Consider the following 20,055-nt stretch of genomic DNA (forward strand, 5'->3'; position numbering starts at 1 on the left):
ATAAGCTTCAGACAGTGTTACAACCGCTGCTCAGAACTCTCAACTATGACACCACCTCGGTGCCATCCGGATCTTGGCGCGTTGTATTGCCTTCGGCCTATTCGCACATCGGTCCGCTACTGACGCCGCCTCACGTGCCAACGTATTTTCTCCGCATTTTATACCCTATGCCGCATAACAGGTCATGTGACTTGTTTATAAAACTTTTCATTGGTTCATTTTACTTTTGGTTTCCGAATGATGGAAGGCTTGATCATATGACCTAAAAACAACACTTTTCATTGGATGAAAACTTTTTTTTTCCCCCAAACGATGAAAGCCCCACCTTGTTTCTGGATGTTTCAGACTAAACTGGCGTCAGCATGAGAGCACCACCATCTCGTAGCTCCGTCGTGGTCATTCCGCGAGCAATCATGGCAGCCGCTCCCCACCAGAAGCCTGCAGGAGTCGGGGCCCCCAAAACTTTTGATGAATTCTCAAGGCGGAGGGGACGCTTTCGAGAATGGGGTCCAAGACCTAGCAGACAAGCGTCCGATTTCCAAGGTGTCCCAGGGCCATTTCAGTGGACCACGCCCAAAAAGGAAAGAGCCTGCCGCCATTTTGAGAGTCCTGTGGCAGCCGCCTATCGCTGCACCGCAAGAGTGGGCACAACTCAGCTGAATGGCGGATTTTGACACAGTGGACCAAAAGCGGACGGAATGGCAACTGAAACGGTAAAGGGGCGCCCCACTAAAACAGATGAGACTCCACCTGGAGAGGCCCGTTCACGCCGCCTCCCCTGGGGCGCTCCACGCCGTTATTCGGAGCAGCATTGTAGGATACCAAAACCAGTGCGGCAACTTACTGGACATCACCTTGGTGCCATCGTTCTGCTGCCTTGGAACTATTCGCACAACAGTTTGCTACTGATGAACCACCCCCCGCGACGCCCCACGCCGTTATTTGCTGGGTGGCAACTTACTAGACATCACTTTCGTGTCATCTAGATTTCGGCGCGTTCTGCTGCCTTGGAACTATTCGCACAACAGTTTGCTACTGATGACCCACCCCCCGCGACGCCCCACGCCGGAAATCTGGACGTTGTGCTGCGTTGGGACTATTCGCACAGCCGACCGCTACTTCGTTGTTTTTCTCTAAAAATGTTTATATGTTATTACTATTTTTGTTTTCTTGTATATATTTATAAATTATTAAAGTTTTATAATCTTACTACTTTGTCGGAGTGCTATATATTTTTAATGTGACACATAATTGTAAAAACTTTGATGTACAAAGAGTCATCCCTGGAATCTTCCGCTTCACGCTCGGTCCCCTCCCCAATCACAATACAGGATGGTTTTCAGATAATAGCAACGCTTCTGCTGTGACGGATCTCATCGAGTGTGGGCCTTGATCTACTATAACTCCTTTGAAGAGGGGTGATTCTTTACAGCTGTGGCCATAAACTACATCTGCAGGGCTAGCTGATAGCCTAGGACCGGCCTGGACAATCGGACACAGAGGAAAAGGAGTGTCAGAGGGTGCGGTAGTGAATAGGGCGAAAGGGAGGTGTCGGGCGGGCACAGGGTGTGATTCTCAGGGAAGAGCAGCGCAGATGGGGGGAGGTTTATTACCCATGCATAAGACAGAGAGCGGGGGTGACCACTGCCTGGGTGAGATGCTTGCGAGGGTGGGGAGCCATGCTAAGGATCGACAGCGTGCACAGAGTGGGTCTGGTCAAGGCATCTAAAATGGCTGCCGTGCACGACAAAAGTGTGGCATTTGAAAAAAGACAAGATGGCGCACACAATGTTTTTCAACAATTCCTGATTTCCTTCGAATCGAACGTTAACAGACGTTGGGGCATATTACCAAAGTTAAGCGATATTTATCCCTAACGATGCATTGCAAAGATTTTTTTACCGTCAGAAATTATCGCAGATAAACCTTGCTATTATCAAGGTTTATCGCAAATACGATAAAAAACGAGCGCAATGCATTAATATCGCTGAAAACTCCGCGATATTCATGCATTACCGAGCTAATGCTCTTAGCCATGTTATCCACCTCCCATTGGATAACATGGCTAAGAACTGCTCAGGGCAGCTGTTACTTTTTGGAGATATTCGCGCTTATCTCGAATATTTCCAAAAGTTGATAATAGGAGATAGCGATGTTAGCGACTGTTTCCAGTCGCTAACATCTTGGCATGCCCACTTTGCATGTCATTAGTGATAAATATCACTCACATGCAAAGTGGGACCCAAGATGGTCGCTATCTCCTACTAGCCGTCGCTAACTGGTGTTAGCAACAGCTAGGTAATACAGATATAATTTTATCTCCGCGAAGCGGAGCGCTGTTACAGATATATATCTTGTTTTTGAACGTTAATTTCTCAAAATGCACTGAAGCACATATATTGAGACATAGCAAAGGCACATCGGGCTACCAGTCCCTAATATTTTACCAAGTTTCGTGCAAATCCATTCAGCCGTTCGATTATTATTAATATTTTTTTTTTTTGCCCCGCGGGGCCCTTTTAAAACCTCCACATCAAACCTAGGGGGTCAGCGAGGATCTACTATGCCCCCTTATGGTCATTTGCCCCTTCGCTTTGGCCTCCTCTTGTCTCTCGATCCTACCGAGAGACAAGATGGCGGCCGCTACGTACTGTTTGGAATGTTTACAGACACCGGAGAGCCAATCAGCTTCGCTTCGCAAAGCTCCGTAACGCGAAAAGTACGCGAAGCGGTGCGCTGTTACAGATATATATCTTTTTTTGAACGTTAATTTCTCAAAATCCACTGAAGCACATATATTGAGACCTAGCAAAGGCACATCGGGCTACCAGTCCCTACAATTTTGCCAAGTTTCGTGCAAATCCATTCAGCCGTTCGATTATTATTATTATTATTTTTTTTTGCCCCGCGGGGCCCTTTTAAAACCTCCACATCAAACCTAGGGGGTCAGCGAGGATCTACTATGCCCCCTTATAGTTATTTCCCCCTTTGTTTTGACCTCCTCTTGTCTCTCGATCCTACCGAGAGACAAGATGGCGGCCGCTACGGACTGTTTGGAATGTTGACAGACGCCGGAGAACCAATCAGCTTCGCTTCACAAAGCTCCGTTGCGCGAAAAGTCCGCGAACCAGTGCGCTGCCCGGTCCGCTGTTACAGATATATATCTTTTTTTAAACGTTAATTTCTCAAAATCCACTGGAGCACATATATTGAGACCTACAAAAGGCACATCGGGCTACCAGTCCCTACAATTTTGCCAAGTTTCGTGCAAATCCATTCAGCCGTTCGGGCTAAAAGTGAGGCCAACCGCCCTATGGAAATTAACATGGGAAAAACGCGTTTTGGGACCCCCCTTTTTTCTCGGCCCCCCCTTGACGAACCCCCCCAAAATTTTCAGGGGCTGCTCAGAAACAAAATGTGCCATTTTCCTGAAAATTTCAGCCAATTCCGTCCACAAACGCCAAAGTTATTAGACATAGAATTTTCAAAAAACCCATAGAGAAAAAATCCTAACTATATATACCTACTGGCGACCGCCAGTAGGTAATATATATATATATATATATATATATATATATATATATATATATATATATTATTTATTTATTTTTGGGGGGGAAAAATGTTGTGGAAGTCGTGCACCCACCGCGTTGAACACGTAGATGACGTCATGTGGAAACACATGTGCGCGGTGTGGCGTGATACGTATATGTTGCGCATTCGGGTCGCATAGCAATCGCGCATGAAAATACGCACCCATCGCACACCCTAAGCGGATCCTACAGAACAATTGTAAAATGGCGGCTATGTTCTGTGCAGTAATCGAGAGAGGTGCGCTTTCGGTGCGGTACTGCTAATTTTTTTTTTTTTTTTTACAGAAAATATTATAAACATATTTTAAAAAATATAAAAAATATATGTATATTACATTTAAAAAATATATATATTAAAAATTTGTCATGTAATCTAAAAACTAAGATATCTAAAAATAAATATATATTTAAAAAAAATTGTAAATCAGTATCAAAGAAATAAATATAACAATGAATACATTTAAAAATTGTTATTGAAAAAATCTTTCGAAATCACTGAAAAAACCTTGGGTTTCAGGCAGGTTATAGTTAGAAATTATCATTTAAAAAACCTTAGAAAGTCACTGAAAAAAACCATAGGTTTCAAGCAGGTTATAGTTAGGAATTATCATTTAAAAAACCTTTAAAATTCACTGAAAAAACCATAGGTTTCAAGCAGGTTATAGTTAGGAATTAGCATTTAAAAAAACCTTAGAAATTTACTGAAAAAACCATGTCATTTAAGATGTCATCAGTGATGTTACTGACCATGTCATGAATGATGTAATATGTGACATCATCACTAATGGATTGCGGGCGCGAGAGTTACAGTTAGTACAACTAACTATAACGGAGGAATTTCAATGGTTTTGTTTGAGTGAAATGTCCAGCTAACTATGACATCCCTGAAACCTATTGTTTTTTCAGTGCATATATATATATATATATATCTATACTACTATAATAAAGTAAGAACTTTCAGGCTTTGAGGCGGGTAAACTCGGGAACCACAGCGCCAATCTACACACCCAAATACACCGTTGAAATCGTCAGGGTGTGTAGATGGTTATAGGCTATATAAATTTAAAAAATAAATGTTATTTACAAAATTTATGTTAAAAACAAAAAGTAGTCCCCCCAAAGTAGCGCCGGCCGCGACGTGCGTGCTCACGTCAGGAGCACGGGGAGCAGCAGCGTCCGAGGAGCGGCGGACATGGCGCGGGGGAGGAGCTGTGACGTGAGGAGCAGCGGACAGGCCAGCGGCGGTGCGAGCAGCAGAGAGGCGGACATGGCACGGGGGAGGAGTGGCGGCGGACAGGCGGTGAGGAGCAGAGCGGCGAGGAGCGGTGAACTGAGGAGCGGCGGCTGAGGTAAGGCTCTGGGGACAATGTCGGGGCGGGGGTCGGGAAAGCCAAGTGCGGGTCCGGGCTGCGGGCGGGAGTCAGGGAAGCCAAGTGCATCATTTACTGCTGCGGGCGGGGGTCCGGGCTGCGGGCGGGGGTCGGGAAAGCTAATTGCGGGTTCGGGCTGCAGGCGGGGGTCGGGGAAGCCAAGTGCATTTACTTAATTATGTTCGCAAATGGTTCTTTAACTCGCACTGAGAAGAGTTAACAAAATGCACACACCCTTTCAAATGCATGCAATACCACCATCTTGACTCATTGTTTTTTGGGCCCGATGTACATAGGTTTGGCTGTCGGGGCAGGCGGGGGTCGAAGCAGGCAGGGGACGGGGCGGGCCGGGCCCGGGCTGCTGGACAATGTCGGGGTGGGCGGGGGTCGGGGAAGCCTGATTGCTCCCGGACAAGGTCGGGACGGGCTGCTAGTACTAATATAATAAAGAGAGAGCCCAAACATTTGAGGCGGGTAATCTCAGGAACCACAGCACCAATCACAACACCCAATACAGCGTTGGAAAGGGCAGTTGCAGCAGAAGGACATAGGCTATGTAGACGCCCGCAATATACATTTAAAAGGTAAAAGAACCGTGCCAGCAAAGTAGTCCCTTGTGGGCGTGTCTGCGTTGTGCTGTGGGCGTGTGCTGGGGGCGTGACAAATGCTGGGGGCGTGTGGTACGTTCCGCCCTTCATGCCATGTCTCATATTGAGTGCTGTGGGTGTGTGCCGGGGGCGTGGGCATGTGCGGGGCGCGGGATTACGGGAAAAAAAAGCGAGCGTTGTGTCCAATATTTCATTGTTTTTTCTTCCCAGGTTCTGTACATTCCAGCTCCGGGTGTCCACCCTGCTCCCTTTAAATACCCCTGCACCCCATAATCATAACCCACCCTTACTCCTTAAAATACCCCAACACCCTTAAACACTAACCCATCTTAACCATATAAATATACCCTGTACCCCAAAACCCAAACCTATCCCTAAACCCTAAAAATACCCCTGTACCCCAAAACCCAAACCTACCCCTGAACCCTAAAAATACCCCTGTACCCCAAAACTCAAACCTAGCCCTGAACCCTTAAATACCCCTGTACCCCAAAACCCAAACCTAGCCCTGAACCCTTAAAATACCCCTGTACCCCAAAACCCAAACCTACCCCTGAACCCTAAAAATACCCCTATACCCCAAACCTAGCCCTGAACCCTAAAAATACCCCTGTACCCCAAAACCCATACCTATCCCTAAACCCTAAAACTACCCCTGTACCCCATAACCCAAAACTATATCTGAACCCTTAAAATACCCAAACACCGCAAACATATACCTCAGTACCCCAAAACATATACCCCTATACCCATACTTACCTTATACAAACATTAAAAAAACACATGCTTTTTCCATTCATGCATTTACAACGAATTTCGTTGTAAATGTATGCGTGGTAAAAGCATATAAAATGTAATGCCGTGCATTATAATGGCATTGCGGAGTCATGGTACTTTCGTAATGAAAGTATGCGGAGTGATGGTATGCGGAAAGAAAGTTGCGGAATAATGGGTGTTTACCCTCCCCCAGTAAGTACATTGGTGGCACGGCGGCCCACATCTCCAGCAACATACTCATATTTTTTCACCACCGATTTGAAAAATGCACAGGTCTCTCTCATTGATGGCCAGCACCGACACACACTTTTAGACACGCCTCCCGCCACAAGTTCTAGAATTGCGGACTTTAGAGCTGGTGAGCTACGTTCGAATCTCGGCATCAGCTCAACATCATGTGATTCCTGGGAAATCGCTTTGCCTCCCCGTGCCTACCACAAATGAATGTGTTCTTCTGTAATGTAAATTGTGCTCATGCCATGTTGTCGAGTTCGCGCTATATAATATTGCAAGGAAAAATAAAGTAGGGAAACTCGAGTTCACACTACTGAACGCGCACTCTTAAGTGCATCAGCAGTGCACTGTGAATGGGAGTGTTTCACAGGCCTGTCACAGATAAGAAATGCTATCAAAACGAAATCCTACAAAACAATATACTACTGGCCGGCAGCAATTCATACCCGGACAACGTCGGGACGGGCTGCTAGTAACCTTATAATGTTGCAAAAGCACATCACTTCAGCCAAAGATGCTAATGAAAAATGTTACATAGGGGCCAATTATGAATGCGGATAATCCGCATCCTCCGGACCGGCGGAAGCCACCGCCGGGCTGGAGGATGCGGATTATCCGCTGCGGACTGAAGAAATTCCCGCCGTCCGATTAGGATGGCAGGGGGATATTTTTTCTGTCCGCAGTTTTTCCGCCGCGGTCACCTTCCGACCGCGGTGGAAAAGCTCTAACATGTCTGGCGGTGTCTATCAGACACCACCAGGCATATAAGAGTCTTTTGTCCATTTCCATGATGTTAATAATCACATGTGTTTTAATTGGCACTAGCACTTTAAAAATGAAAAAATGACTCTGTTTTGCATCATGTGATAAAGGCCTCTTGGGAGGCACAAAGGCGTCATGGCGGAGGTGCAGGCATTTTCCCAATAAACTAAACACTTGCACTGAATCTGGGTCTGCTATTTCGTCCTTTCGACAGTTTGGCGGCGGAATCCTTTGGATATATGTGTATATATATATATATATATCACGACGTCGTTTTTGGCAAAACCAAGCCACTTCTACGGCGGGCAACACAGCAGGAATGCCACTCCCAAAATTTCCCACCAACAACTCCAGTCACACGAGAAATAAACTCACTGGATACCATGGCCTCAATTCTTCAAACGGTATTTATTTCAACAACGGGTAAACCCGACGCGTTTCGCAGTTAACCTCACTGCTTTCTCACGGGTGATTCAATAAAGTGCTATACACATTTTTAAAGGTACAGGGTTCAATTGACGTCAATTTCATAAACATAGTAAACATTCCTTAGTTTAACTTCCATGCATTTTTTCGAGTCAATAGCGTTTTTCAAAAGAACTTGATTTGATTTTTATAATCCATATAACATAATTGTGAAAGACATCAATCAAATTGTTTTTGGAAGCCAAAGACATCATTTACTTGAAACAGTCCTGCCCCAGTGGACTAACTATTGTTTTTAGTCAATTTTACCTACACTTGTAGATTCTTAAATGATAACCAAATAAACAAATTCACCATGACTGTTTATCCAACAAAGTCCATAGAGTTATGCAATCTTCACAATACCGCCCCAGTGGGCATTAATATATCTGCTTTGACGATATTGCTCCAGTAAGCTCATTTTCTTAAGTTCTTTATAATCATCTTTATATGTTCCTTATTTTTCTGCAATGGAATAAACAATAAAGTCTATATTAAAAATTGAACCCATATTGTCAAAAAATAAACAAAATGAAAACTTTAAAAGACTTTAAAAAGATACTCAGTAAGAAAGGGTGTGAATAAGGATTAGTACTTTATCTTAGATCTATTGATATCTCATCATCAAAATTTAAACCAAACGGGATCACTGTGTTGTATTTTATAATCATCTTTGACTCAAGTTTCCTTAATTCAAGTGTGCGGTTCCCTCCTCTCTCTCTCAAGGGTATTGCATCCAACACACAGAATTTAAGGAGATTTTGATTCAAATTGTGTTTCTCATAAAAATGCCGGGCGACAGGATTAACCCTGGGCGAAGAACTACGCTCCGCTCGCGGAGCTTGCGGAGTTTCGGCAGCTCCGCGTTCCGCGGAGAACGCGTAGCTGTCGATAACTCCGCGATCCGGTGCGTAGCGTAGTTCTCGCGCGCTGAATAACATTATCGCGTGCGCGGCAATGGCTTACCTTCGTTCTGCGTTCGTTTTTTCCTGGTCGCTTGTGCCACCATGTTTGGAAACACTCTCGCACAGTCCCGTGCGACTGTGCGAACGCGATAACGTCATTTTGATGCGAGATAGCGTCATAAGGACGCGCGAGGATGCTTTTTGGTAAGATCGAGTTGCCGAACACGCAGAAACTGCATTCTTGCACAGAATAACTCGCGAGCATGTTAAAACCATAATAAATTACCATTTTGGTTAGGAAAAAAAAGGCAAAAAACCTTAAAGTTGTACCTTTGGCTTTATTTTTAGGGGGGAAGGACCCCTCTTTTTGTTTCTACTCTTGTTTTGCAGAGTAAGGAGGAAGGGCTCTTGAGTTTACAACTTCCTGTTCCTGTCCACCAGGCTCCTCCCAGTGCTTTGTCCATGTGGTGCTCACTTTCCTTTGGATTTTGAGCTGGAAGGATCACTTTCTGTCTGTGTTGGCTGCATTACTGATTTACCTTGGATTTAATGAGGACTTTTTGAATTGGAATTCTCTTTTTCAAGTAAGTTTGTGTAATGTATGAGTGATGTAGACTTGTGCTTGTTTGATTTGATTTTTTTTTAACAACAGTATTCAATCCTGGAATTAAATTATTGATGGAGGCCTGTACTTTCATGAGGTCCCAAATTGTAAATTTTTTCTAACATTGCATTTTGTGGAATTTAAAATGTTTCTAATTTTTAAGCCAATATGTGACCCTAGTAGCTAGTACCCCATGTAGTTAGTGTGTAGGCATGCATGAGTTCATTTTATTAACTTTCTGTGGTTGGCCTGGCCATGTGTTGGCGGCCATTTAATGTTTCCAGCCACTTTGCTCTTGCCATAGGCCTCCAACCTTGTGGCCTACTCTGCCAGTAGGCCATAGGTACTACTCATAGGGTCATGAAAGTTAATCAACTGTTTTTGTGGTGTACCCTTAATGTGAAAAACATGGATGGCTTGGATTGATATAGAAAATCTTATTTTTATGTGTGGGGTATTTCTGGTTTTGGGTGTGTTTAAACTTTAAATACTCTGTCAATTTCTGCCATTAGGTAACCCTAGGAATACAGCTTGGGTAGTTTTGGTAACTTCGCACCATGTGAGCACGTGAACTTACATTTTTTGTCGTGTTCGCGCACTCAATGTACTTGCTCGGGAACGCGAACACGACTTTTTATTCCGTTCGCGCTGCCGAACATGCCGATTTAGCATTCTCGCGGACAATATGTCCCGAGTTGCATAAAAGTTTCTCAAAAATGTTGCAGGTCTTTCTTGTGCACCTAAAAATTCCTCATTTATGTTATGTTCTCATTTTGTTAGTACTTTTCTCTTTTTGGAGCATGGACCACTTCCATTTTCTCTCCTCTGTTATTTTTTTTTTTTTTTTGGGGTGGGGTGACCAATTTGGGCGGTGGTGTGGTGTGTCCATTTTCTGAAGCAAAGCATTGTCCCTTTGCCATAGGCATTATTGTCTGTCTTCTCTTTCTTGTCATGTTGTTGTTGGTGGCCAGGCCATGTGGTGGCGGCCATTTTGTGTATGCTTCCTTTGTGATTTATTTTGCCATGTTGTTGTTGGTGGCCAGGCCATGTGGTGGAGGCCATTTTGTAAAGTTGTCCATGTTGTTGTTGGTGGCCAGGCCCTATGGTGGTGATCTTTTTGTGTATGCTTCCTTTGTGATTTATTTTGCCATGTTGTTGTTGGTGGCCAGGCCATGTGGTGGAGGCCATTTTGTATATACATCCTTTGTGATTTTGCCATGTTGTTGTTGGTGGCCAGGCCATGTGGTGGCGGCCATTTTGTGTATGCTTCCTTTGTGATATATTTTGCCATGTTGTTGTTGGTGGCCAGGCCATGTGGTGGAGGCCATTTTGTATCTACATCCTTTGTGATTTTGCCATGTTGTTGTTGGTGGCCAGGCCATGTGGTGGCGGCCATTTTGTGTATGCTTCCTTTGTGATATATTTTGCCATGTTGTTGTCGGTGGCCAGGCCCTATGTCGGCGGCCATTTTGTGTGTCCTTCCTTTGTGCTTTTGCCATAGGCATAGGCCTCCAACCTTGTGGCCTACTCTGGCAGTAGGCCATAGGTACTACTCATAGGGTCATGAAAGTTAATCAACTGTTTTTGTGGTGTACCCTTAAATGTGAAAATCATGGATGGCTTGGATTGATATAGAAAATCTTATTTTTATGTGTGGGGTATTTCTGGTTTTGGGTGTGTTTAAACTTTAAATACTCTGTCAATTTCTGCCATTAGGTAACCCTAGGAATACAGCTTGGGTAGTTTTGGTAACTTCGCACCATGTGAGCACGTGAACTTACATTTTTTGTCGTGTTCGCGCACTCAATGTACTTGCTCGGGAACGCGAACACGACTTTTTATTCCGTTCGCGCTGCCGAACATGCCGATTTAGCATTCTCGCGGACAATATGTCCCGAGTTGCATAAAAGTTTCTCAAAAATGTTGCAGGTCTTTCTTGTGCACCCAAAAAAACAGAATTTGTCATTTGGTTGTTGTTTTGGGAGCCTGGGCAGGGGTTTCTTTGTATGTGTTTTTGCGGTGTTATGTTTACAACCTCTGTCTTAGCCATGGGCTATTTATTCCTTGCACATTAACCTGTCATGTGCAGCAGGCATCCTCGTTTTTCTGTCCATATTGGTATCTATAGGCCTGCTTCACTTTATTGGTTCTTTCTGGACTTCATGTGGCCTTTGAGCTGTGGTGCTGCTGGACTGGTATTATTAGTCTTCTGTTTTGTCTTTTATACATTGACCTGTGTGTCTTTCAATTGTTCACGTTGCCTTACTGCTTGTTTGACTGATGTTGTTCTGCCTTCTTTACTTGTAGGTGCACAAAAAAGACTGAGGAGGTGCTGGTTGTTTTTTCATCCATCGCTCGTTCTACCGCCAGACGGACGTCCTTCAGTTGGACGCCACGTGTGGTGTGTGACTCATCTGACCAGACATCTCTGCAATTTGTGCTGCTGTGAGCTGACTGACATCAGAACAAGATGGGCCCTAAGAAAGCTACCAGGTCCTCCACCACAAAGAAAGTTGCTGCGAAGAAGGAACAGCAGAAGGAAGTGTCACTTAAGTCTGGTATGGACCCCAAAACCTTTTTTGGCACCCCAAAAGGTACGCCTGCAGCAGCGGGGTCTGGGGTGCAAGCTGGGACCAGCACATCTGCATTAGTGGGGGCAAGCCAGCATCCCAGGGCCAAGCACATGATGAGGGTCGAAGAGGTAGCCAGCCTTCTGCTTGCGAGCAGTGATACTGAGCCAGAACTAAACTTATCGCTGTCTCAAAGTAGTACACAATCCACGCAAGATGGAAGTGCTCAACAACCACCGCCAGCAGTAGATGTTCAACAACCACAACCACCGCCCGCAATAGGAGTTGTTCACCCACAACCACAACCACTTCCCGCAACAGTTGTTGAACAACCACAACCACCGCCCGCAACAGTTGTTGTTGAAAAACCCCAGCCCGCAATAGTACTTCCTCAAGAACAACAACCACCATCTCCGCACCAAATAGTAGTAGTTGTTCCTCCCGAAGTCGGGGCAGTTCAGGAAGTAGAGCCTCCTTCCGAGCAAGAAGAAGAGGAAGCCACTTCTGTAGGTGATCTATTTCCTTCGAATTCACCAAGGGAAAGGAGGGTTAGTGCATCGAGTTCTTCGCAAAGCATCGCTTCCGATGACCTTGATACGGATTGGCAGCCACAACTATCTGCGCATTCAAAGGAGAGACATCCCAAGAAGACCATGCTAGGAAAAAGGAAGTTTCCAGGCAGGCTTGAACTTATGGAGGTCGATGTAGGTGAGCAGGATACTGCTGGTGATAAAGACGGGTCTGACACTGTCATCATCACAAGCGTTATTCCTGGTGCAGAGGATGTAGAGACAAACATTTTCACCCTATCCAGAAATGCTGCAATGACTGATGAGCAGGTACCACGCATAACTCCTACACACTCAACACCCACAGTAACACCAGCTCCAATTTTTTCAACAGCGAAGGCCCGGCAGCATCCGACATCCAGCAGAAGCGCCACTTCAACAGAAGGAGGTAGTGGCAGTACTAGGACTGAGCTGTCCCATAGTCAAATTCCACAATCCTCCAGTCCATCCGGCATTGGCAGTGGGTCCTCCTCTTCCTATGGCAGGAGACAAAAGTTTACCTCCCCAGTGTGGGACTTCTTTACGGTTCACCCAGTTCAGGAGAACATTGCTGTATGCACCATTTGTCATGCCAATGTTAGTCGTGGTAAGCTTGGTACAAACTATGGGACTGGAGGCCAAACGACCCATTTGAAAAAAACACACGTGATCAGGTGGGAGAACCACCTTGCAAGCTTAAAAAATGTTAGCACTCGTGTTGGTGGGGATACAGTGGTACAAGGTCCACTCATGGTTGATCAGGAGGTAGAAGAAGAGGGAGACGATGACCTTCTATCTAGGAGTGGTACACAATCGACCCCTGTCGCCAGCACTGGAGTGGTAAAGACCACATCCTCCGCATCTGCAACTTCTCAGTGGCACCAGAGTCAGCTGGAAACACCAAGGAGTGCAAAGTCTGCGATGCAAGGTGGTCCGTCTAGCACAACTCAAAGACATGCAAAGCAGCTTACCATTCCTAGCATGTTAAGGCAGGAGGGAAAGTACGAGCGGAACCACCCAGTAGCACGTTTATACAATGCCAAACTTGCGAAAATGTTAGCACTGGACCTTCTCCCATTTTCATTTGTTGAGGCTGTTGGATTTCTGGAATTAGTGGCAACCCTCTGCCCAAAATGGAACGTTCCCAGTCGCTACTATTTTGCCCGAGTGGCTGTTCCAGCACTACACCACGATGTGCTGGAATTGATTGGGAAAGCCTTACAACAGAGTGTTGTCCATTGTATCCACCTGACAACAGACATGTGGAGCAGTTGCGATGCTACAGATTTCATGTGCATCACCGCACACTGGATCTCTTTTGCAGGTGTTAAAGACAAGTTAACTTCAGGCCTCCGTGACGTTGCTGGAATTTTTAATGATACGCGCAGACATGCAACTATAGCCATGTTTGGTATGGACAAAAGTCATACTGCTGAAAACATTTTGTCTGACTTTAATGACAAGGTCTTTGAATGGCTGAAACCAAGAGGCCTTAAGATTGGTTTTGTTTCCACCGACAATGGCAGTAATGTAGTGAAGGCAATGAGAGAAGGACATTATTTCAGGGTACCCTGTTTGGCACACTGCATAAACTTAGTCGTGCAAGACTTTCTGAAAAATGAAGCCAAAGTCAGCAACATAATGGCCATCTGCAGAAGAATATGCACGCACTTTAACCATTCTTTCAAAGGACGGAAGCTGCTACGGGTCATTCAGCAAGAGCATAGGTTGCCAGTCAAAGCACTGATACAGGAGGTCCCAACACGTTGGAACTCAACTTATTTCATGCTTGAGCGTCTCTTTGAGCAGTACATCCCACTGAATGCTTATGTCATGTCAAGAAGATTAGGGGATCCTACTGTTAATCTTAAAGCCCTGACCATTGAGATGTGGCAGTGGGACCTCATTAAATGCATCACAGAGATGCTGCAACCCTTTGAGGTCTTCACACGTGCAGTTAGCAGGGAGGACTGTACTATGGGCCAAGCCATCCCATTGTTGTACATGCTTGAGCAACAGGTGAAGGAGGTCTGTGAAACATACGAAGGTGACGAACAAAAAGTTGATGCATATACCTTAGCCAAGGGCTTAGTCAACCGCTTGTGTGAAAATGTAAGGCTCAACAATATTGTGTCAGGTGAACATTACATAACTGCAACAATCTTGGATCCACGGTACAAATTATTTGTCAGCAGTAACGAAGTAATTCCATTTTCAGATGAGGATGTTGACAAGTACAAAACTTCCATAGCTGCGGAAGCTAATGAGTTAGAAACTGAACGGCTGTTACTTAAAGGCCTGCCACTGCCAGCCCAGGCCAGTCCAAGTACTCCTGACGCAAGTTCTTCACAGCGTGAGAGCAGTGCGTCTGCTTTCCAGCAGGCACCAACAGTACCAAAAGCAGCACCTACACGATCTGATTCAGCAGACCCAACCAAAAGCATAACTGATTTTTTTATACAGAAAGGGATGGGTAAGTCCGTTGCTGTTGCAAAGGGAAAAGAGGACCAGCAAAGCCGAGCACCAATGAACATTGAGCGGATGGTTCAGGCCTATCTGGATGACACAACAGAGGTGTTCATGGAGCAAAGCCCATTGGTCTATTGGTATGAAAGAAGGAGACAGTGGCCAGTGCTGAGCAGGCTGGCGATAAAGTATCTGGCTTGTCCTGTAGCCAGTGTCTCCTCTGAGCGGGTTTTCAGTGCTGCTGGTGCCATTGTCACATCGAAAAGGACTAGTCTCTCCCCCAAAAGCGTGGAGCGGCTGACAATGATAAAAATGAATCAACGCTTCATACCACCAGACTATCAAGTACGTGAATCACCGCCGGATGAAGAAAGCGAGTGTGAAGAAGACGTCCTCACTACTGGGTTACATGACCTACTTCTGTCTGAACGCACAGAGTTTGAGGACGAGCTCCTCTTCCCTGACAACTAGGACAGGTATGTTAAAGGAATGATGCAATGCATTGCATAGGATTGTTTAGCCGACTCTGAGCAAATGTGCATGGAATTAAAGTATGCTAGTAGTAACTTCAGACTCACGTGATGGGCAATTTTCCCATGTTATTTAATAATATAAATTATTTATGCACTTGTGACCCTACTACTACAGGTGCAGTCAGTACTTAATTTATCGTTCGTAGTGCATGTTCATGTTGCACAACGTACATTATTTGGTGAAACAGTCCCCCCTCCACCCCCCCAACAAACACAAATGAACTTCAAATGTTTTCTTGTGAAAATAATATCTTTGTTTTATTTTTATATTTTAATAATGATAATAGAAAAATAAAATATATAACAAATGTAACCCCCTGACCCAGAGCTGTCCCTCCCTACCCTCCCCTAACCCCAACCAAATTTCAACCCAAATGTACACCCCAACTCCCACATCCCACCCACCAACAAAAGGATTAAAAAAGGGGCAAAAAACAGGGTCCATTTCAAAGCCGGCGGGCTTTCAGGTGTTTGTCCACCAGTATTTTGACACGCTCCTCTAGACCGTCCTCCTGCTTCTTCCGCTCCTCCTCCAACTTCGCTACCCGGCGGAGAATCTTTGCTTTGAAAGCACGGCACCTACACTTGCATGCATGTGGTTGTTGTTGTTGTTGTGGGGGGGCCGCCGAAGATGTAACAATGCGGCGGCGGGCGGCTGCCTGACCACGGCGACGTAGTCCTGCAGGCTTGGGGCCCGGGGCATTGGAAGAGGCAGCAGCTGCTGCCGCCGCCTCCTCCTCCTCCTCCTCGGCCTGATCCACCAGCCGGCGGTAGGCCTCTACAATCTACAATTGCCTGCAGTTTCCGCTGCCGGGCCCGGACTGCCAACTCCTTCCTGGTTGGTTTTTGGGAAGGAGTAACTATAAAGAAAGAAACAGAATTGTTAATCCAAACTCCCCGCAAATCAAGAACACAACATTGATTCAACACATAGTGGGCGGCACAGTAGCACTAGCAAGCAAGCTGAGTACCAGAAATAGTGTTGCGTCTATCTTGAACATTCTACAGCCTCTATTCATTTTTCGGACTTTTTGTCACGGCTTTATGTCTGCCCTATTAGCATGGGTGTACTTCAACGGTCACACACATTAGAACGAACACCTGTCTTTTACATATCTCCTTTTGTTCCGGGAAGGCGGGAACACTCTCAAAGTAACATTAATTAACAGGGGGCAGCTAGTAGCACATGTCTAGTAAAGACTATAATACTTTATACCGCGCAACAAACCTTATTTGGTTTGTGTTTCACCAGCAACGACCCATGCACCCAGTCGTCCCCTCCTTCCCTTGCCTTTGGGTTTGCCCAAAACACCGCAGCTGCTGAGACTATCCACTAACCACCGGTATTGGGTGTGTCTCCCAACCACGCTGGCAGCTGTGTTTTCCCCTTTACATGCTTTAACAACAACCCATGCATCCGACTGCTATCAGGCACTTGCATTACTGTAGTGGTAATGCTTAGCATGCTAATGACAAGTAAAGGTAACATATATTTTCCAGTAGAGTACAGTGAGAAAGTTTTCCCCTCCCACCAAGTAATGCAGATCACTATTGAATGTAACTTACCATCGCCCGCCGCTGTTGGCTCCCCCCCCACTGCTGCTGGTGTAGGTGCCTCTGTTCCTCCTGTCCCCGCCGGGAGCGCTGAAGCAGCGCCGCTGTCCCCGTCGGCACTGGTCGATGGTAAGGGTTCTGCACCTATAAAAATAAGTACGCCTTTTTAGATGGATGCACAGCCCACTTTGTACTTGTTCACCAAGAATGGAGTTCTTCAAAACAGTTAAGTCCAACGTACGTAATCAGTATGAGTCCACATTGCATAGTACAGCAGAGTCACTACACATATTATTAGCATTCATTGTTATGGTATGGTACCCAAGCTCATCTCATCTGTCCTGCTACTCTAGTCCTTGGAAATTGGAAGTGAACTATGTAACCTTTGTACATCAATGTATCCAGTTTTGCGCATGTGTTAACTCGCAGCTTGTTGCGCAGTACGAGAAGACGCTCTGGGGCAACACATCATTGTTCAATGCATACACCTGAAGAGGTGGGAAAGTAAAAGGGCCCGTATTTAAGTTTTCTATGTGGATTGTGGGATACAGTTTGCTTACAGGTTACACAACTTCTTTTTAGCATGGCTGCATAAAACTGGCATAAATGTATTTAATACTGTCTAACGTGCACCACTTTTGTCATTATTTTTCGGCAGGTGAGAAGATTGCCTTCTACGAAGCGGACATTTCCATAGCTTACAAAAAAAGAGGAATATCTGACCAGTATACGTTGGTGAGAGGTCTCCGATAGTTGCCACATTTCCCTATTGTGCACTAGTAGCTGTACAAATGTTGATTACTTTATTATGCCTGTTTTAACTCTGGATTTTTTCTGGTGGGCCCTTCAACGTATTGGACGGAAGCACTTAAAAACATTGATGTTACTTACTTACTTCTAACAAAATAAAGCTTTTGAATGACCACTTTGACTCTGAAGTTTATTTTCACTGTCTGTTGTCTTAGAGACTCACACGAGTGAGTGAGCAAAAGGGGGTTTCTTAGCTAACGGTTTGTGTCCTAAAAGCATTCGGCATCTTGGTATTGGGGTTCAGGAGTGTGATTTGAACAATAGACCAATGACTCAGGCCATATAGGCTGACGTTCAGTGAATTGTGCGTTCCTCAGAGTTCTGTGACTGAGGTGTAAGTAAGGTCCAACCTGCCTATCAGTACCAACAACATCCAATTTTCGTGTGCATAGTTACATAGTTGTGCAATATGTATATAACTCCGTAGGAGATAGAAGAATACCCACAAGACTAGTAGTGGTATACTAACGTTTACAAAAATACTAGACAAACATCATTCTGGATGCCTACTTGGTTGCTGTCAATTGACAAAGCACTGCAGACACATTACAGAGGAAAAAACAAGCACTGTTGGACTTACTGGGGACAGCAGCAGGATCCGCAGTAGAGGAGCTCTGTGTAACTGGTGGTTCACCCGCCGACTCGGTCCCTGTATTCTGCTTGCCCCTGGATTCTGTGGTTCATGTAAAAATTAAAATAATAAACATAGATAAATACATTGAGTGATGTGAAACATAGACATAATTGCAAATCACACTGCTACAGTGGAACAGGCAACAAATCCATGCCAGGGGCCGCAACGCAAATATGTATCCATCCTTAGAGTATTATTACATTAAGGATATCTATTGGTGCGGTGGCCCCTGAAGTTTGGTGCCCCTGTGCAGTTGCACAGCTTGCACATGCCCCCTAGAGCCGGCCCTGGCTGAGGTAAGAAGAACAAAGTAACGTTAGCATTCTTTGCAAGAAAAGGATTCCATTCATGCAGAAGAGAAGGCCGTGAAAAAAATGCTACAATATGCAAACAACGTACAATTAATAATTATCCATCCACCGCTATTTCACTGACGGACAAAGGAAGGACAAGACTCTATTAATAGCATTAACTAACTCCAGTTCTCAGCAATAAAGAAAATCTCACATCAATAAACAGCAACAGCTAGCGCCAAGTTGAAACAACACGCAAGAGCCAGTGAAGAAGAAGAACACTGTCATACAATGACAGTAGATATACCGGAATACATCGCAAATGTAACTAGGGGCAACAGTCATCGCGTTACTTATTCAGCCAATATTTACAAAGATACAATAACAATATTTAGACAACTATATATCTATATATGTATATATATATATATATATATATATAATCTATATGTATATAAATATATATATATATATATATATATATATATACACACTTTATTTTTGGGGTAGCCACTCACCAAGACCCACAACCTCCACACCAAGCAGGTCCAACAGGTCCTGCTCACGGTCCAAAATGTCGGCCCAGCGGTGGGACAGCTGATGGTGGGTACGCCGGATACCGGAGCAGCGGAAGACTGCACGGCGCACCTTCGCCCACCGCCGGAGACGCTCTTCAATGTGCTGGTATCCGGAGCCGGGCCTGCCGCCTGCTGCCAAAGTCAAGGGGAGGTGACGTTGGATAAAAAAGACCAGGGCGGCCAACTCCTCCTCCCCAAAAAGTTGGCGGGGCGTCACTCCTGCCGGGCGCATTCTTCCGCAAGGCAGCCTGGTTTTTTTAGGCACAGCCGCCTTGCCCTTTGAGCCGCCGATTCTGCTGGCACCCTTCACCATGGTTCTGGGTGGAGGGGAGAAGGAAAGTTGAAGACAAAAAGGTTAGGGGAAGAAAGAAGAAAGATAAAAGAAGGAAGTAATATAAAACAAGAGAAAAGTTGCAAAAAAAGTGGTAAAAGTAAAAATAAAATGAGAAATATAAACCTAGGCACAGACAGAAATAGGTACGAAGTAAAGAAAGTTAGAAAAACTGAGGGAAAAGACCAGGATGGAAGAGATAGGAGTGAGATGCTGAAGTAGGCCCAAAACCATAGCCAGAGTGTGAAATCGAAGATGGCTCTGCCCGTCGCGACCGCCGCGGTAAGTTCGCGCGATATTTGACGCGATCACGCACTTTGGCAGTGCGAACGAGAAGATGAGTTCCCGAACATGTCTAACACAACGCGAACACGTTACTTGTGACCCGGAACCGGAAATAAGGGAACGCAAGCGGGCGGG

At 45.2% G+C, this 20,055-nt stretch overlaps 1 protein-coding gene and 1 long non-coding RNA gene across 2 annotated transcripts; one reads left to right on the forward strand and one right to left on the reverse strand.

Annotated features, from left to right (window-relative positions):
- Window positions 1-8,820: 8,820 nt before the first annotated feature.
- On the forward strand, window positions 8,821-17,914 carry LOC144763753 (zinc finger BED domain-containing protein 6-like). Its single transcript, XM_078649674.1, has 3 exons — window positions 8,821-9,298; window positions 11,626-15,378; window positions 17,648-17,914. The coding sequence occupies exon 2, from the start codon at window positions 11,789-11,791 to the stop codon at window positions 15,371-15,373; it is 3,585 nt and encodes a 1,194-aa protein (XP_078505800.1). The 5' UTR covers window positions 8,821-9,298; window positions 11,626-11,788; the 3' UTR covers window positions 15,374-15,378; window positions 17,648-17,914.
- Window positions 16,221-18,481, reverse strand: LOC144763754 (uncharacterized). The gene is made up of 3 exons (XR_013596257.1): window positions 18,380-18,481; window positions 17,002-17,133; window positions 16,221-16,295 (listed from the first exon to the last, which is right to left on the reverse strand). It is a non-coding gene; the product is annotated as an uncharacterized LOC144763754 (long non-coding RNA).
- Window positions 18,482-20,055: the final 1,574 nt, after the last annotated feature.

This window comes from Lissotriton helveticus, chromosome 6, assembly GCF_964261635.1.
Source record: "Lissotriton helveticus chromosome 6, aLisHel1.1, whole genome shotgun sequence".
In the NCBI taxonomy this organism is placed as follows: Eukaryota; Metazoa; Chordata; class Amphibia; order Caudata; family Salamandridae; genus Lissotriton; species Lissotriton helveticus.